This window comes from Diaporthe amygdali (assembly GCF_026229845.1).
Source record: "Diaporthe amygdali strain CAA958 chromosome Unknown NODE_10_length_1141467_cov_65_626103, whole genome shotgun sequence".
NCBI classification, from domain to species: Eukaryota; Fungi; Ascomycota; class Sordariomycetes; order Diaporthales; family Diaporthaceae; genus Diaporthe; species Diaporthe amygdali.
In genome coordinates, this window is record NW_026517030.1 from 382,506 (window position 1) to 402,071 (window position 19,566).

Below are 19,566 nucleotides of genomic sequence, written 5' to 3' on the forward strand. Positions count from 1 at the left end.
TCAAGGAAGGTCGCCGTACGCCGTGTGGGTTCGGACCGGATATAGAGTGGGTTCAGGAGAATTGCGACTTGGTAGGTAGATTAGGGGAATGGATTGGGCGTTTAGTCCGTCCCTGGTTTCCCAATGTCGCGCGCCTTGTATCCCCCGAAGCCAACGAAGCCAACAGGGAAGATGGGAGGTCGAGGAATGGGCCAAAGTCGCAGTCGAGGGCTGGGTGGTGAGCAAGGCGAGGATGGAATAGGAAAGTGAGAGGGAAGGGCTGCAGGTGGTCGTGTGCCGTGGTTGAGCTGAGGCAAGCGGTTGTCTCGGCGCTGGGTCGGGGGTGGTAGTTGTCAAGGTTAAAGGTCAGTGTCAGAGCCAATTCTCGAGGTCGAGGTCGAGGGCAAGGTCAAGATCGAGGTCGAGGTCGAGGTCGAGGCAGAAATTGGCGAGGTACGAGTGCGGTACCACAAGAAGTGAGGGACAGAATTGAATTGCGACAAGAGGGCGCAAGTTGAAGGAGAGATGGGAGTCGGGGTCGGGGGACGGGGATGGGGATCGAGTGGGATGGGGGATGGATGGATGGTATGGTAATGGCAATGAAATGGTAGGGTAGGCAGGTGTATGAAATCCAGACTGTCAAGCCCAGGAAGGCACATCGGGGTGAGCCATTCGAACCGAAAGCAAAAGCCAGGCAGGTCAAGGTCAAGGCAGGTCAGGTCTGGTCTGGTCTCGTCGGGGCAGGACAGGACAAGACAAGACAGGACAGGACAGGACAGGACAGGATAGGACAGGACAGGGCAGGGCAGGTTAATTGGGAAGAATAGGAAGGTAGCAAAGGCAGGTCTGCTACTCCCGCAGGCAGGCGCGAGTGCGAGAGCAAGTACAAGTGCGTGCAAGTGCAAGCGCAGGTGCAAGTCCAAGTCCAAGTGCAAGTGCAAATGCAAGTGCGGCCAGCCAAGGTGCGATGCTGCGCGGTGCAGGTGCAGGTTGCAGGTGCGGGTGCGGGTGCGGGTGTGCGGGTGCAGGCGAGTCGAGAGAGGACAGCAACGGCAACGGGGGGAGGCAGGAGCTTGGGGCTTGGGGATGGGGATGGGGACAAGGGCCTGGCCTGGGCCCTCTTCTTTCCTTCCCTCCTCGTTCAATTCGACGAGTCTGCGAGTGCGAGTCTGGGACTGGGACTGGGACTGGGACTGGGACTGAGGTGCAGAACAGAGAAAGGGCCTCGGGAGAGACCAGACCTACTGTACAGTACCAGAGTACATGTTACGGGAACAGGGGTCCAGGCCCAGATGAGAGATGCCGGGATACCTTGATGTTTTGGCGTGCCCTCCGCCGGTGCTCATGTACACCCCTAGCACCAAGAGGGAGCTGGGCTGTGGACCATGGGACCGTGGGCCGTGGACTACCACCACTACCTAGGTACATTACATAGTGACGACTGGGGTTTGGACTGTGCTAGCATACCTAGGTAGCAGATAGGGCTCTCGCTCTCTGTCTCACACTCTCTGTCTACTCTCTCCTCTGTCCCATCCTGTCTTGCGCGGCCGAGCTCCTGTGCGAAAAGGAACAAAGAGATCTAGCGGCCGGGGCGTGACCAGGGCAATTAGGAGCCTCTACAGGCCTACCTACGTCTTTCTAAGTCGAATGCCGGAAATACTCAGGCAGAACGGTGGCACCTCGGGCTAGAAAAAAGGCAGATAGATGCCATACCATGCCATCCCACGGATACCTAGGTACTGTAGATAATGCCCAGCCCGGTGGCCTTGGAAGCCTAGATAGTCGTGTACGCGGGAGGCATACCTTGGCCTGGTTAGATACGGAGTACTCCGTAAGCCCAAGCCGGTCGGTATGCGATTGATGATCTCTGGGTAGTGCCCCTGGTCAGCCACCTGTAACCTGGGCAGCCCGGGTACTGCAATGTACATGCACAGTTCAGTACTGTAGCAGCGTGCGAGTGGATACCCTCTCCCAGGCACCCTGCCTGTACGTGCGCTGTTAGCTGCCCAGGCGCGTTCGCAGGAGCAGCTGGACGGTGGATTAGCCACACACAAGCTGAGATAAGGCACGGCAGATGGGGCTTCCTTCCCCCGTTTTATGTTTCAAGTTTGTAATGGCCGGGCGTCCTTGAGCCGGCCTCGCCGCCGTCCTCATCCTCGTCGTCAGTTGTCCAAAAGCAAGGCAAGACAAGGCAAGGCATCGCAAAACATCGCATAGCTTCGCATAGAGAAGCCAAGAAGAGCAAAGCAATGACTGCAAAGGCAAGATGAGGGAAAAAGAAAAATAATGAAAAGTACAAAAAACCGTGCAGTACAGTACGAAACAACGTCGGGGCACACGAACCACGGCGGAGATGTCTTCTTCTTCTTCCCTGTTTAGTGCCAAAGTCAAAAGGCTCCAATGCCGGTCGAATTTTTTGCAAGAGGAAAGGGGTAAAGCATGTCCTAGGACACGTCTTTGGATGAATGCGTTTTTTTCTTCTTTTTTTTCTATTCGGGATGGACACGGCCACGACTGCCCTCCTACAGGTACTGTGCATATCGCACGTGTACATTCATTTCAAGTACGCATCTTTGGCGCGCAACGAATGTGGTACGTGTGTGTATGTGCTATGTGCTGCAGATGCCGACCCGTCGCCCTCCCCAGCCCCTCTCTTTTCCCCGGCTCGAGGCTGCCCACTGCCCGCTGCCCACTGCTCACGGCCCATTATGTGTTGTACATTGTACATTGTAGACTACGTTGCACCATGGTGCAGTACATGGAATTGTGTAGGCCGTGTGGTTGTGTTCTGGGGTGCTACAGCTGGACAAAGACGTGAGGTGTCACTGCGCACACGATAGAGGCAAACGGCAGATCCCTCGACCATCACCCCCTTTGTCCTGGCAATTGGTTGTCATCGGTGGGCAAGGCCTGACGTGAGGGTGCCAGGACATAGACGGGCGCAAGCTGGCTGGGCCACCACACCCACACGCATATATATACACACACACACACACTCACACACACACACAAGGCGTCGCGATGATCGTCATGAGGAGCAGGCCGCAGGAGCGTGTTGGCTATCCAGTACTGTAGCTGTGATGGAGGGGGGGGAGGAAGGGTTGCAGGCTGGGCAGGGTGCCTGGGTGTGTCTGAGTGTGTCGCGCGGCTGGGCGAAATGGATCGGCGCAAATGAAGCAGCAAATGGGGCGGGCGTGCGTGGGCCTGGCGTGGGTCCCTTGGAAACCTTGGAAGAGGGCTGCAACATTGTGTGGAGCTTGTGGCCGTCCCCACCTCTGATCTGCGGCTGGAAATAACGCGAAAGGGGCCACTCCGATGCGTCGCTGGCTTCCACAGGCCTTCGAGAAGAACAGCCGGAACATTCGTCGAAGCCATCGAAGCCGTCGAAGCATTCTAGGGCTTCTGCCGACCGCCACGAATGTGCTCACCTGGTGGTTTGCTTGCCTGGTGTTGGTAGAACACTTGTACACACACAGTACATGTAGTAAAAAGGCACAGCTCCTGCACACTTCGCTCACCACCTGGCAGTCCCAGCCACATATACACACAACAACACAGCAACACAGCACACAGCTGGACAGCCAGACAGCCAGCCAACCCGGTGGACAATCAACCCAGAATTGCATCATTACGTACGAGCAGCCGGCCAGAGTCATCATGCGTCACCAACAAAGCATCGAAGAGGATTGTGGGATGACAGATGCGCAAGTGCAAGTGCAAGCACAAGCGCAAGCGCAAGCGCAGGTGGGAATGCGATACCGAACCAGGTTTTAGTAAAGTAATTATGGCATAGCAGAGTAGATCGCCGCCGCCGGGCATGCGCAATGCTCGCCTCACCTCACCACCCATCGCCTGCATCATCAGATAGCGAGTGCCACAACCGCCTCATGCAATGCAGTGGCAGCAGCGCAGTGCAGCGCAGCGCATTCATTGCCAGGGCAGATCTGCAGGATCTACTATCTCTGGCCCTTTGTCGTGCTGAGTGCTGCGAAGCCTGGCACGCCGTCTTGGGGTTGGCTTGACGCGATCAGCGTGTAGATCCGAGGACCCACCACCCACTGGCGCGGCGTCGAGCCTTGCCCAGCGAAACGGCGTCCTGTCTTCTGCCCTGTCTTCTATCTTGCTGCACCGTCTCGAGCCGCCTCATGATCCTCATCTGCACCACCAGATCAAGCTAATCTGTCGTCAATCTACCAGTCGCCCGCGCGGGAACTAAACCACGGGACGGGACAGCACGGGATAGAACAGGCTGGAGACAAACCAAGCAACCGTGCTTCAGATGGGACGGGACTGGACTCGACCTGTCACTGTCACTGTCACTGTCACCAAGGTAGTGTAGCAGTCTAGATCGGCTACCTGGCTGCCTGACTAGACTGCTGTACCGCTGAGACAGGCGACGATGAGCGCTCATCTAGGCTGTCTAAACAGACAGACTACAGCACCCGGGCACTTGGTCGTTGATGAGTCGCGATACGCACACGGCCTGGATAACTGACATATGTCCATGTCGGGTCCGGGCTCGAAGCTGGGCCCATACTGTATAGCCTCTAGCCTCCAGCCCACAGTCCATGGCCCAATGGGCGGATCCCTCTCACCTTCTCTGACCATGCCAATGCCGGCATTTGTAAGGCAGGTCATCACCAACACGCGCGATCTATCGCTTGTCATTCTTGTCAGTCTCACCAGAACCCTGCGCCGGAATGTCGTTCGCCAGGCTGCCAGGAGGTAATCTGTCCCTAGAGGCGTACACCCTGGATCATTTCCCACTTTGGCCCTAGTCTGCGATCCCCCTTTTCCGAGACGCGCATCTATTGACCCGCGACCTTCCTGATGAAGCCATCGACAGCCTCGGCCCCCCGGAGATATCCACCCACTCACGGCCTTTTCAAATGCCTGCTTGACTGAGCTCCGATGATGCCTTTGTCTCCGGCGTCCACGAAGCAGCCCCCCCTCCTAGTATTGCACCGCGCCAAACCAATCATCAAGCTTTTGGCCGGTCTGCGCAAGTGTCCCCTGTCCAGCCTCGACTACACAACACACCTTGGAGGGCGGTCAAATGCTTGTGAGATATTAATTCAGGCCAGTCCGTCTGCTCTGTGTATTGTAAGCCGGGGTTGAGGTGGAGGGGGCGTACGTCGAGCAGCCGCCCGACCCGATCCGCATATGCTTCCCTCTGAACGCGCACGCACGCACGCACGCACGCATGCACGTACAAGCGCGCACACACACACACAACCAAATGCCACCAGGATGTCGAGGCCAAGTCAAGCGATATTTCCGCCTGTCGTGCTCCCGACCTCGCCAATCGATGGACGGCTTATGCCTTGAGATGAGCAACAACCAGGTTTTGCATTCGTAAATCGGCATCGGCTCCGGGCCCTATCTCCATCTATACCACGTTAACCCATTCACAGGATGATGCAGCCTTGGCCCCTACTACTGCTCCTGCTCCTGCTCTCATCGATGCATCTGTTTGGCCACCGGAGACGTTTCTCCTCGAGAACATTCCGAATAACACCTTGATGGGCACTGGATCACTCAGATCTCGATGTGTACGGTGATACTGTACATGTGCCGCCCTCCAAGACACAGCTCGCCTTGATCGTGGATCGCGAAAAGGTGCAACAACCACTCGCTTGTCAGCTGCATGCGACCCGGTGATGACAATGACGATGTCGTCGCCTGCAATGCCGCAACCCACCGGGCACTCCGGCGCATGTTCGCATCTGCCAGTTGAGCGGCAATCCCTTTCTGGGCTAGCCCAAAAGCAAACACACCAATCCGGTCGCTCAGCGTGCCTGTTTTGGCATGCGTTCATGAACGAAGGTTTAGCTTACCTGCACGCACAGAGTCAGTCCCTCAGCCCGAGCAGAAACCCAAACGACAGCCTGCGAGAAAATTCGGTCGCATTGGATTTCACGCTGGGCTCCACTCGCGGCCCAGCACTACCCAGGTGGGTGAGGAGAGACTGCTACACTACGCTGTAGCATGTGCCGTCATACCTGGGGCAACGTCATCCCTCCGCCGTCGCCACCTGCTACACCATGGAAGTTTCCACGATCCCAGGTGAGTCGCATCCTGGACTGGGATCTACGGGTTCCATCAATGCCGTTCCGTCAACCGGTCGGAGCCGTCACAGCCTTGACCTCGTTATTACAGCGCACAAGCCTCACGAGCAGCTTGGCCCCCGCGCTACCAAAGTCAGACCTATATCCCATGCCGGATCTGCCTGTGGATGATGCTTGCGGCCCTTCGTCCAACGCGACACTGACAGGACGCAGCAAGCACGATCTTCAACCCTGTCGGCAAAGTGCCGACGATCATGCGTCTTCGGGAGCCCAGTCCTTTACCCCCGATGAGCCGCTGCCCGACGAGCCAACTGTCGACAGGTCCGGCCGCTCACCTCAACAAACGTTACCCGACGCAGCGAGGAAACCACCGAGCGTGCCCGTGGCAGTCGGAACTGTGTAGCCGTGGCAGGAAGCCCACGGCAACAGGCTTTCCAGAGCCCCAGGGACCTGCCGGAGAAGCATTGAGAACCCTGTGCAGGACGCCTTGTTGATACTGAGCCCGCCTGCCATCGTCCTCGAACCACAAGGTTCCGCAGGCCGAGAACACCGAGTTCCTCCGTGTGTCTCTCTGACTCGTTTCTGGACATAGCACGCCGGGGAGGTTGACCACGATACAGCGCACGACAACGCCCCCCCCTCCCCCAACTTCTAAGAGGTATAACTTTCAACCGCTACCATCCGTGCCTTGCCGTGAAGCATTGCCGCAACTCGTTACACGAGCATGCAGTGTGATGCCCGAATCTTTTACAGTGTGCACCACGTACGAAACAGCGACGGGTAAACCCGTTGAGCATGCAGTGTGATGTTACCACCTGACATCTTTAAAAGACTTGGTTGTTAAACTTTTCAGTCTGAGGCGAAGGTGTTGGATTGGGCTTGATGGTGAGAAACAACAAACCCATCGCTCTGTAGTCCGGGCTCGCACATACGGTATACCGAGGCAATATCAAAACAAAAACAACGGGACAGGTTGACGATGAACATCGTGCACGTAATATAGCGTACTGCAGCCTATAACATAATACGGGCGACGGCCACCAGGACCCATCCTGCAGCGCGGTCCCAATTCTGTTGCAACCTTTGATCTGATAAGCAAAGCCCTCTATTTAATAATCAAAGACCACCGTCCTCCCTGTGTCGAATCCCCACGGGCCGATTTCCCTGAACCTCGCTATCCTTGTCTTCCAAGGGACACCAAGTGGGCACGTAGTAACGGGACTTCTCACCCCTTCCTCCTCATTGCACCTTTCAGGCTCCACCTCCAAAACCATATACACAAGACGACCACAGCCTTGCCCAGCCGTGCCGACGCTGGCCCCAGCCCTCAATTCATCTCATCTGTCCACAACCCTCGTGCCGAGGCACGCATGTACGCACTCACGGACCGTGACGAACAAAGCTCGCCTCCGCACAGTCATTTACGTAGCCCAGGCACAGAGAGAAAGAGAGAGAGAGAGGGCTCCAGGCCACGTTGGGGAACTCGATGAGCCCAGCCATTTTTTCCCCCAGCTTGGACAATGGGCACAGGCAGGGTAGGACATTGGGACGAGAGACACGGCAGAGTGCGAGCGAAGCGGTCGGGGCGCTTCCCGCCTACATACAGCAAAGCATCTCTGCCATCAGCTCGCCGTCTGTGCAGCACTCGTTGCTCTGGCCCGCCCACACCAGGCCACCGTAGTCCTGCCGCCGTGAGCATGCACACATGGAGGGTCACCAATTCTATTCTACGCCCTTTGGTTCTGGGGAATAGGGTTGCCGCAGACGTCGTCTTTCGTCTCATTCTTTGTCCCCCCGCGGGGGGGGGGGGGGTCGGATGGAGGGGGCCACACAACATATATATCTATAATGCAATACGGGTGGCAATAAGAGGCAGTCTGGACTCCACATGGCCCTCCTCTTCTTTGAACAGCACAGACGACACTCCGTGCGGAGCTTCGCGCACGAAACAAGGCAGCGCGCGCCGGGGACCGGCGGCTGAGGGACAAAATATGATCCAGCAAGGACGAGTGAAGCTGGAGGCCGTGTTAATTGGTAAGTGGGAGTAATGAGAAAAGGCACGACACTCAGAGTTCTCTTGGTAGATGTGTTGCAATTGTGCCAACTGGGTGGTACCACTACCGCAGACACCTATCAGCCATATACTTTTGACGATCCGTCAAAAGAGAACATTTGTACAGTAAATCTTATGTTCTATGGAATGGTGAGTTCCTCTAAAGTCTACCAGGTGTCCACATGCTCGCACTGTCTAGGGAGTAACGTCGAGTAACGTCTCTGAGTCCACCCCTGATGCGACGGGACTTTAATACCGTGCCCGCGCCCTCTGCTATGCCAGGCCGGTAACATCTTGCTAGATAAATAGCTTTTCATAATACCATTGTTCGGTCATAAGACCTCCGAGAGAAATTCGGACATTCACGGCGAGACCATGGCGTGGAGTACTTGACTCCTACATAGCTGCACGCAGTCGCCCGGATGATGACCAAGCCCTGGGGTTAGGGACTGAATCTCTCTGCATCCCTCATAAATCATGCTGCCAAGCTGTGATGCTTGGTCCTAGGGGTCTAGCGAGACTCCGAGCCTTGGCTATTAATAGCGGCATCGTCGTCGTCGTCGTCTTCATCACCCGTCTCGAAGCGGCGCAGGATACTTTCGAATTTGGTACCACCAAGTGCGCGATCGCTGCGCCGTCGGTAGAAAAGTAAATATGCGTGTGATGTGATCATGGTCTCGGGGTTCTTAACCCGGGATGCATACGAGTCTGGTGAATTCATTAGCACTGCGACAATTTCCCATTCTAGAGGGCTCACATACCGTCAAACTTATACCACTCGTTGTCCACGAAGTTCTTGGCGAAGGCTGTGTAGTGGCCGCCGCCCAGACCGCCCATGTGATCATCAATAGCGATGAGATCGTAAATTTCTTGCTTGCCGTCTTCCTTCTCCAAGACTCGCTGGGTGATGTCGAGACCTTCGATTGGGAAGTCAACTGTGACGTCGATCTTGTCGCGACGGTGCCCACTGCTGCTGAACCGCTTGAGGTGAACGATGAGGATGTCCGGTGTCTTCCAGAGATCAAACTTCTTGGCCGCGCGTCGATGCTCCTTGCATCGGGGACAATACCATTTATCATCTTCAGAGAGAACCTCGTCCTTCTCAAATTCTTTCAAGCAATCGTCCAAGCTGATGCCCCTGTTCGCACGGGTCTTGCGGGCTTGACTCTTGGCCTCGAGCTGCGGATCCTTAAGAATATCCAAGTTCAAGAAAGTTGAGCTGCCTGAAGAAGTGGTCCCGGCATTGTTGCCTGCCTCTTGGCCACCGAAGACGATGTCCCACGCGGCAGGATCCCAGTCAACCACGATGCCCTCGCCGAGACGGACCAAAGGACCGCCGTCCACTTTAGAGCCCCACTCAGGATCCTCATCCAGGTAGTTGCTGCGTTTGAAAGACTGACGGGCAGCCTGTTGCTGTTGCTGCTGCTGCTGCTTCCATCGCTTTGTACCCTTTTTAGAGTACGTCTTGTGGCCTTTGACTTTCTTCTTGCCTCCGGACTTTCCACCCCTAAGCTTCGCGTCCTTTTGCGGTCTTAGAGGCAAGTCTGGAGTCTTGTTGATGTCCTGCTCGTCATTAGGCACTGTTCCAGTGGACGGGAATTTCCAGGTCGGTTGAAGACATGCCTTGAGGTCCGGAAGACTGGAATCGCTTTCCTCCTCGCTAGGTTCGTCGACCATCCGTGTCGTAGCTTCGTGCTCAGGTACATCGCCGCTCTCCTCAGTACCGCTCTCTTCAGACGCAGTCCCGGAACCAGAAGGACTAGGCATGTCCTCGTCACTTTGCGAGGGCGTGCTAGGTCTAGGCTTCCTGGTGTCGAGCCTGGGGAATAGGCGTTCGGAATTGGTCCCAATTGCGTGCCATCCGGTAGGGATTATTGTGTCTTCCGTGAAGTAGCTCATGTCAAACAGATTTTGGAGCTGTCCATCGAGGTATACATCAGATTTGATCCACTCGGGGCGCCGGCTGTTGAATTTCTTGAGGATTGTTGAGGATCTTTATCACTATTAGCGCCGAGGTCCAAGGGTAGTTCGGCGACGTTGACATACCTCTCTGCTTCTTGTGGAGACGCAATGTCACCTTGAATAGTGTCTTGCATAGAGACGTCCACCAAGTCATCCTCGCCTTCTACAGATTGAGCAGTGACTGTGCCGTCGCCTGATGAGTCCAAATCTGATGTAGTAACAAGCAGTTGATCTGAGTCAGCGCTGTCTGTTGTCTCCTCGTGATGTAAACAGGACAACGTAGGCCATGTCGTGAATGTGGCAACCTTCTCTAGGATTTTACGGCGGATAATGTCTTCATCTTGAGCCTGCCCGAACATTAGCCTTGACATCTAAACTGAATATAAACAATCGAAATGTCTTCGTTACCTCTTCTGGGGTGAGCGTGATGAAGTGTGGGGGCGAGATGTTCTCCGAGTTCTTCGCCGACTGGATCCTTGACTCCTTATTAGATCTTGGGTTGAATCTGTGCAACACCGGAACCACCATTCTGGTAGCCGATGGGTCGTCCCAGTGGGGAATATCCTCTTTATCATAGGACGAGTAAGAATACTTGGACTTCTTCTTGGTCTTGCATTTGGTGTTCGTCGGCTGGCTTTCAACCTCAAAGAAGGCCGGGAGATCTTCTCTGGTGATCTCTGCAGATGCTTGTTGATCATCTTCGTAGATTTTGAAAAACCTATCACGGTACTCTTCCGCCCCAATCATGCGCTCAGATGGAACTCCAACACGAACCGAGATGAAGTCCTTCAGCATCTTTATGGTGGCTGTCTTGTCGACTTCAACGTTGAGGAAGACGGGCACATCGTTGAGTGGAAAGAACTTCACCTTCCGAACCCAAACGTTTTGTATTGGAAGTGGCAGTGTCAGATTGGTGAATGGGTCAAACGTGATACTGACCTTGGCGCATTCGGGACACACGAGCGTCGACTTGTACAGACCGGTGAAAAGATCGCTGATAATAGAATCATCTCGTTGCTTATGGATGTCCCAGACCTGGGCAGCCAGCTCTCGGATCGCTGCCTTGTCGTTGACCATCTCGTCTGTTGAGTCCGGTTTCGGAATGTAGGGTTTCTTCTTGATCCTGTTTAGGTCCTCCTGAAGCCCGTCCAGCAGAAAACCAAGGAACTCCTGAGTATCTTGTTGTCCCCAACCAGAGAACTGAGGCGCACATTGACCGACGGTATCCTTGAACTGCCTAGGCGCAACAGAAGCCGGGGGTGGCTCTTTATAGATCTGCTTCAGGAGGAAACCATAGACACGAGCAATGGCACCGTTGTGGCCTAGAGGGTTGTCGAAGTTCATCTCCTCGTCGTGCTCGTCCGCCAAGAAGTACTTGGTGAGCTCCTCGACGCTACGGATGCATTGGAGCGCAGAATTCATGTAGCACGTGTTTCCTAAATTGGTGAGTCCAGTTTGCCCCATCACACGGTCTGATTGGCCTCGTCGACCACGAGTTCCCAGACTTAAGGGGGCGGGACTGTTGCGACCGCTACGATTGCCTTTGACCTTCTTGTTAATCGCAGATTCCAGAGACGCATCTGCAGGGGAGGCTGTGGAGGTTTGTCAGCGAGTGGTATGGAATGAGAGTTGCGCGGGGACTGACGAGTTTGACTGAGGGGTCCAACAGAGGCACTGGTCGCAGCAGTGTCCACAGTCTTTGCGTCAGAGTCGGCTGCCTCTTCGGAATTGGCACTGAATGCCTTGTGGCCCTGCACTTTGCGGTCGGCTGAAGTATGGCCATGATTTCCATGCGCACCGTCCGGTAAGGGTGACCCGACGACAGCAGCATCCTCATCGGGCTCAGATCCAACTTGCGTCTCTTCAACACTTGCGCCATCTGCCTCCAGACCGTTCAAAAGCCCAGGAATGTCCGAGTCGTTGTCCTCGATCCCAGGCGAGGGTTGCGCCTCCATCTTGGGCTTGTCGCCATCCACCTCTTGTGCGCCATAGTCTGTGCCCCGGACAGGCTCTCCATCGCCCATAGACACGTCGTCGCTGGTAGCAGGAACTGATAGCATGTCGACATCTTCCAGGGCGTCGGCGTTCGGGGCAGGGCTGTCGTCGGGGGGCAGGCTGGGGGCTCTGCGCTTTAAGGGGGATGCCGATCGGGGGAGATCCTCTGGACGTGACATCTTCCGTTTCTTGATAGTGGAAGACGTGGTGAAAGGGAGCTGCCTGTGCAGCTCCTGGGTGAAAGAGTATGAGCGGCCGTTGAAGGATGAGGGCGTCGTCGAGGGGGCAGGCAAAACCGTGGTCAGTGTTCCCTTGATGGATACAAGGCGGCAGAATCTTTGGATAACAAAGATAGCTACTGTTCAGCCTGGTGGAGCGCTTAGTTAAAACACCGAAATCCAACAATGCAGAGCAAAAGAGGATGGTCTAAAGAGGCAAGAAACAAGTCGGGCTCTGCTACCGAGGGAAGTCCTTGGCTGCAGAGAGCTGAAATGTAGAAATAGGCATGCGGTCATCAAAGGAAGAGAAGTTGTCTCGGAGGGGCGTGGTTTAGTGGTGCGGGCCTAGGTGCAAGTTGACAAAAGGCGATGGGTAAGTGCACGGAAAGTTGCAGCGCCCCCTGGCAGTTGTCCTGTTGGTCTCTGCACTCACTGTACTGCAGTCACAGGGGCACTGGTGGAAAACAGGAGGAGAGACGAGCTCACCTGGGTGCCCTGAGCCTTTCCAGGTTCAGACCAGAGCCAGAACGACAATCTGGGGTCGCTCACAGGTGGATTTTATGGTGAAGTCTTGGGTGGGGGCTTCAGGGCTGTGGTTGTTGGAAGCACATTCCTGATGCTGTTCTTGGTCCTGCTCCTGCCACTCTGAAAATGAATGAGGATGAGGTCAGAAGCCCCGAGGCAAAGGCGGTCAGCCTACATTGGAGAGCAGGAAGGGCCTTCGTTTGGGTGCAGGTGCAAGTGCCGGTGCAGGAATTGGAGTTGGGACTTGCCTGGGTACCTGGTGCTTGGGTTTAGAATTGCTGTGTGTCACTTGTACCTCTTGGAACCAGGAATCCCTCCAAATGCCCTGGACTGGGAAATGGGACCCTGGAACAAACTCTGTTAGCGGGGGGACAGTTCAGGGGCCGCTTTCCTGGCCCTTCCTTTGTCAGATCAGTAACCCACTAGCCCGCCCAGGCGTCCTGGCTGCACCACTTCTATTTGGGGCAGCAGCTTCGCCTATTCCAGAGCCTCTAGACTCGACTCTGAGCAGTTGAGACTAAGAACGCAGATAGAGATGGCCTCAACTTGCTTCCTCCAAGAGTTCTTTGGCCACATGACACTTATCCTCTCTCTTTTTTTTTGTTTCTTGGAAGAAGATATTGGCTCTTTGGTAGAGCAAGTTGAGGGCATTATGTCACACGAGCTGGCTAGGCCCATGGCCATATTTACCCAGCTCAGTAAGGCAATGTTCGAGATACTAAGCAATCCAACAGATGGCTATTCTCGCTCTAATCTGAATGCATTCCCCTTCCACACATGCAATATGCACCTATCCTGCATGCCGCACGCCCATAATGCTCATACATCAAGTTTATCATGACTCTGCCCATGTATAAATCCTCTACCAAACGCGCCCATGGATCAGCCACCGAGCCCTTCCCCTTCCTTTCCCAGCCAGCTCAAACCAATCACCCACTCATAGCTTCGGGTCCAGCTCTTCGTACTCCGTCAGATCCTTGACAGAGCGCGCCCCCGCGCTCACCGGTAGCCCGGCCTTGAAGTCCCTCGGATCCTCGATGAAGCAGATCTTGGTTCCGTTTAGCGAGGGCGGGTCCTCGTCCTGGTGTCCCACAACCCCGTTTGTCTTTGAGTGCAGCTTGCCCCATGCCTCAACGGCCGCGTCGATCTTGTCCTCCGCTACCTTCAGATCGTGCAGCAGGTACTCCTTTAGGCCCTCGATCTCCTTGGTCTCGTCGTGCTCCGCGGCGCTTAGCCGGGCCTGGAGATCTGTCGCGGCCTCGGCTTCCCTCTCGGAGGAATTGAGCTCCAATGCCTTGACCAATTCCGAGATCTGTTTGGTGGACACGTCGCTCGTGGCCTGCGCAATCATCCAAACCGAGATCTTGGCCCTCTCGGGTGACGCAGGGCTAATCTGCTTCTTGAAAAAGTCGACCATGTCCTGCTTGGTCAGCTCCTTGACGCGCTCTGCAGTCTTGGTTGCTATTTTGGCGGTCAGTCTTCACCCGTGGCAAGTTATGAAGCATAAGGGTTGAAACCTACAAAGCTCAAAGTCGTAGTACTCAGTGGAGATCTGGCCCCAGATCCGGTTGGTTTCCTGGTCAAGGTTCTTCAACTTCTCGAGCAGCTTGATGCTCAGGCTGCGCTTGTGGCCCTCAAGGTCGGCATCGCTCATTTTCTCCAATGTCTCAGCATAGTTGCTCAAGAAATTCTCAATCCTCGTCTCCAAGTACTGCGCAGTCTTCTCACTCTGGATGAGGAACCGGAAGCCCAGAGTTGTTGCGCTGGTTTTGATACCGCTGAACACAACGTAGCCCAGCTGCTCCTTAGTTCGAAGCTGATCAAAGGCTGGTTCGTGCAGTATCTGGTCCAGCAGCAGAACTTTGGCCCTGGCCATGCGCTCGTCCTTCTGCCCGACGTACAGCCAATACTCAATGCAATGGTTCACATTGGCAGGATCCCCAAGGGTCTTCTTGTAGACGTAGTTCGAGCCGGGTGGGAACAAGAAGGATCGCCAGATAGGCCACTGCGAACTTGGCAACACACGCGTCTTGAGCGTCTTCTCCAACATGTCCGTGAGCCTGAGCGCATCCTCCTTGTACAGGTTTCCATGGACCACAACCTCCATGTGCATCTGCGACAGCAATTCTTTCTGAAAAGCCCTGGTTGCCTCGCAAGTGATTGTGTCCAGCTCAGCATTGTAGTGCTCAACCAGGAAGTCGTGCTCGGTGTTAAGCCAGGTAGTGTATTCTCCGACCTGGTGGAACGGCTGCTGAAAGGCCCAATTTCGATATGCTCTGCTCAGACGCTCTTTGATGATGGAAAACCGATCTTCCTTGATGTCCAAATCTCGCATAGTCTTGAGCACCTGCTCCAAGAGCACCGAGAGCTTGTCGTTATAGCCGCTGACCTCAATAACCAATCCCCGAGCATCCAGAGACACAGAGTATTGCAGGCCTGCAAGATCAGCATCGTAGGAATACTCCTCAAGCGCGTCCCTAACGAGATCCGTGAAAAATCGAGCCTTGACGGAGTTCTCCGCCGATGCAAAGATGAGGGGACTCCTGCAGCTGACGAGCAGGTTCGCCTTGGGTACCCAGAATCTATCATCTTTTTTATACCACGTACGCGCCAGACCGTCGTTCCTGATCATGGTTGGTGCTACAGCGGGCTCCTTGATCTCCTTCTTTTCGACTTCGAGTTTGGTGGGGATAAACTGATTCTTGTGTGGCAGATGCAGATTCGATACGCGGTCCGCAGGGTTGCTCGACGCCGCTTTCTTGATTTCCTCCAGGAGGTCATCAGGGATTTTCTCGCTTGTGTACTCCGTTCCATACCACTTCTCTTTCTTCTCCCACTGTCCAGGAACATCACGAGAAATGATCGTCATCCTGAGGTTTTCGGGCCGCAGGCAGTCAATTCCTTGTTTGATGAACTCTGGCTCAAACTTCCTCAAACGGCTGAGACCGCTCAAGAGCCATTCTCGGGGTAGAGGACGTTGCATGACGGAGCTGACCTTGCTCGTGAATCGACTTGCAGGCGTCTTTTGCTTGAACTTGAAGTCCACATCAGCCATGCCTCTCTGCTCCTCAAATATCCATTCTTGCGGCGGTGTCTCTCTCAGGAGAGCAACGTATTGAAAAAAGACTTGCACAATTTCTTTGTAATTCTTCAGCCCCTCTTCTGTCAACCGTACTTGGCAGTCGAAAATTCCAGGCGATCCAGGACAAACTGGGTAAGCACCAGCGCTGAGGCCATTGGCCCAGCCCTTGGATTTGATATAGGACATGATGCTTCCTGGGCCCTCATGTCCTATGAGGTGGCTAATGTACCTGCTTGGAAGCGATTCAAAAAGCTCATCCTCGTCAAGGAATGGAAAAGAAAGGCCGAGTTCCCTCGAATCCATGACTGGCTTTGCGAAGACTTGCATCCCCAGTTGCTCAGGGCCCAAAGGTGTGGCGTCGGGCCACCGGTTCGGCTTAAGATCTTTATCTTGAATCGGCGAGAAATACTCTACTACCCAAGACTCAAGGACATCCAGTGGTTCCCGACCAAGGACAACGAGCTTCATACGATTGGCAGAATAGTGATTCTCATAAAAGTCGATGAACTTCTGCCTCACGTTGACTCCTCGCGCCTCGGGCTCGATTTTGAGGACGTCCAGGTTGCCCGTTGAGAAGTGGCAGTAGGGGTGCGCAGGGTTCGACAAGGACTTCTCGAGCTGGTGAAGTCGCCATGTGTCGCTCTGCAAGTTCTTCTTGTTCTCAGAATCCACGGCCCTGAGTTCGCGGTCCAGAGTCGATTCCAAGAACAAAGGCTCGACGAAGAATTGAGCAAAGCGATCAAGAGCTCCTTTCAACGGGGACGGGTTAGTCGCCGAAGGCTCGCTATCATCACTAGGCCTTCCAGCTATCTCGAAATAATAGTTGGTAGATGTTGAAGCAGTGTACGCATTTGAAGTGCCAGAGTGCGCCGACAGGTATTGATTGTAGGCATTTTCTTCAGGATACTTCTTAGTCCCCATGAACAAGAGCTTTGCGATGAATGCGTCAGTACTAGAGCATCTGCTATTTGTGCTGTTTTTGCCCTTTTTCGGGGGGGGGGGGGGGCTTAGTAGGACGCATTGTAACTCACATGCTCAACAGCGTGTGCCATACCCGGCATATCTACCTCATCACTAAAATTGCCAACATTGACGTCCATAGCAGCACTGGCCTTATCGGCCTCGGCATCGTGAACCAAGAGGGCCTCGAGCTGATTCGGAAGCCGGATTACGCGATACGTCCGATCATCCAAAGAAGGGGTCTCGAGATGGTCCGTCACTAGCTCCGCAGGGCGGAGTTCGTGTTCTGGGAACGACATGTTGCTTTGGATCGCCCGGTGGTTGATGTGAGAGGAGAGAGCTGACAGCTGACGTCGCAGAGGAGACCTGAGTGTGAGTCCCGGACTTGCCACAGACGATAGCTTACGGAGCAAAGGTGAGAGCACACGGAGCCGAGTCGACAAAGGGTGTGACCGGGTGTCCAGTGAACGAGTTAGTGGATAACCGTAGGCTGTGGAAGCTGGTCTCGTTGTCAGAAGACAGGCGGGTGGTAGGGTTGCGCGAGTGCGAGCCGCGTCTGTGCAACCTGGTTGTGGAGACGCTGTGCTCTTGCTTTCGCCGATCAACGTGAAGATCTTAGGCCGGGAGATTGCCGCAGAATTAGAATCGAGGAGATCAGCCCTGCCTTTTGCAAATCCACAGATGCCGAGGAGCAGGCCCCTGTAATATCCAGTCAGCCTTGAGTTCAAAATCTATAAGGTGGGCAAGCTTTTGGTCTCGGGGGGCTTGAGAGCCTGGCCGGCCGTTCTTGTTTGAGGGTAGCCGCTTACTGGGTCTCTCCGCTCGAGTATCGAGAGCGCTGTTGACTAAGACTGGTGGCAGGGTCGACAGCAGCAGGGGAGAGATTTGCGAAGGTGTGTGTCGACCGAGGCAGTTCTGCAGCTAGACCCGAGAAAGAGGACTGGACGCAGCCGCACCCGTTTCCGCTGCCGATGCTAGGAATGAGAGCTAGGATCCGACCACGAGTAGGGGACGCGTGATTTGGAAATATCATCTAGCGCCTTGTGTGGCCCAGGTAGTCTACCCAACTCAGTGTCTGTAAAGGAAAAAAAGATCGGAGCGACGAGATAGACAGGACGGTAGACCGTGCAACACAAGGATGATGTGAGAAGAGGTCCTGGGGAATATATAGATACCTAGGTACCATGCACGGCATCTGCAGGCAAGGCCTCGTTTGCGCGGCCAAGTAAAACGTAGCCAGTCGAGCCAGTCGAGTGAGTCCAGTCAGTTGGCCAGTCAGTTAGTCAGTCAATCCGTCACTCCGTCAGTAAGAACAAACAGTATAGTCTACTGTCTGTCTGCAGCCACGAGGAGGGCCTGCGAGGGCTGGCCCAGCGTCCTGAGGGAGCAATAATTATAGGCAGATGGCCTCCCAGGTGGCGCAGAGAGCTGGATCCGCCACTGGGTACCTCGACCTCAATCTTCCAGGGATGTGGTGCTCGATGTCTCTCGTGGGTACCAAGGTAGGACTGATCGGTAGTGAGTGGGCAGGTATCTACTGTGTAGGTAGGTGGTAGTGTGTGATGATGCAAAGCAAATCTGCGTTGCGTTCTGTTTTCTTCAAGGCCTCGAGTGGCCACAGATACGTGCCGGGTGTTAGTGTCCGGACCCACGTGGCAGCCAAATGCTGTTTGACCCCCTTCCCGTGCCTAACACTTCAAAGCCCACGCCACTCCCTTAAAGTGGGCGCACGTAGCCTTCGGTCGTCGTTTTAGCAACCTCTGAGCTCCCTGGCCCTCGATGGAGAGCCCAGGGACTCCTTGTGAACGACCTCGTTCCCCCCCCTTGACGGGGCGAAAAGGTGGTGCGCCAGCACAACCACTACGATCAGCAAAGGTGCCGGAACACGAGTCTGGAATCATGATACAGTGTGGTCGCTGAGTCGCTCAGACAGCAGTCAACGGCGCACATCCTTGGGCTCTCTCCCCGTGGTGCCCGAGGACACATGTTTGTTCGCACATGTTCGCCAACAGACGTTTCCTCTTGCGCCCGCTCGACATCCAATGGCCTCCCCCCGCCAGGCCAGCCAGCAGTGTCAATGAGTCGGGACGAAGAAATGTGACCCGCTGTCTTCCTCACTAGATCCCCACACCGCCTGCTATGCCGTCACTGCCACCTGGGATCATCGGTTTCACTTCCAACAGTCTGATCCCGCATCAGCGCGCGGGCCGTTTGGAGGAGTTGGTTGTCAGCCGTGAGGTCAAGAAATCGTGGAAATACGTAAGCAAACCCATGTCCCAACAGGATCGGTACGAAGGATTTGAGGCCAGCGGCGCTGCATCCTGTCTCCATACCGTACCAGCTTTATATAGCCTGAAGACTGGCTTTGGAAGCTGTGCCGCCTTGAGGGGGCTGAATCCGACCCAGCGGGACGGTGTGAGCCGCGCGCGCCAGCTCCTCGACTGCCGGGATCGATGACACCAGCGGAAGTGATTGATGCCTTTTGAGGATGTGATATTGGCGCCTTTCCTATCTACGCATTCCCTGGGCCATGGCTGGAGAGGCCACCAGGAGTGCTCGATCTACAAATTATTTGTACACATCATGTCAACCATCCTGTGGCTCGTCGATGGGCGAGGCCAGCACAAGCTGTGACGTTGCGGATTTTACAAGCATCAACTGGGCAACGTTGGTAGGGAACCATAGAGGTTCGGGCGGGTCCAAATGTGCCATGGTCTCGATCGA

At 55.0% G+C, this 19,566-nt stretch overlaps 3 protein-coding genes across 3 annotated transcripts; 1 reads left to right on the forward strand and 2 right to left on the reverse strand.

Annotated features, from left to right (window-relative positions):
- Positions 1-6,023: 6,023 nt before the first annotated feature.
- On the forward strand, positions 6,024-6,450 carry J7T55_009092 (uncharacterized protein; the record flags this gene model as incomplete). The annotated part of the gene is made up of 2 exons (XM_053142021.1): positions 6,024-6,045; positions 6,185-6,450. The coding sequence occupies 2 exons, from the start codon at positions 6,024-6,026 to the stop codon at positions 6,448-6,450; spliced, it is 288 nt and encodes a 95-aa protein (XP_052994933.1).
- A 2,161-nt stretch (positions 6,451-8,611) lies between these two features.
- J7T55_009093 (uncharacterized protein) lies at positions 8,612-12,236 on the reverse strand (the record flags this gene model as incomplete). The annotated part of the gene is made up of 5 exons (XM_053142022.1): positions 8,612-8,808; positions 8,862-10,093; positions 10,147-10,409; positions 10,471-11,654; positions 11,708-12,236. The coding sequence occupies 5 exons, from the start codon at positions 12,234-12,236 to the stop codon at positions 8,612-8,614; spliced, it is 3,405 nt and encodes a 1,134-aa protein (XP_052994934.1).
- A 1,501-nt stretch (positions 12,237-13,737) lies between these two features.
- On the reverse strand, positions 13,738-17,875 carry J7T55_009094 (factor processing enzyme; the record flags this gene model as incomplete). The annotated part of the gene is made up of 4 exons (XM_053142023.1): positions 13,738-14,261; positions 14,322-16,812; positions 16,914-17,541; positions 17,652-17,875. The coding sequence occupies 4 exons, from the start codon at positions 17,873-17,875 to the stop codon at positions 13,738-13,740; spliced, it is 3,867 nt and encodes a 1,288-aa protein (XP_052994935.1).
- Between the last annotated feature and the right edge of the window lie 1,691 nt (positions 17,876-19,566).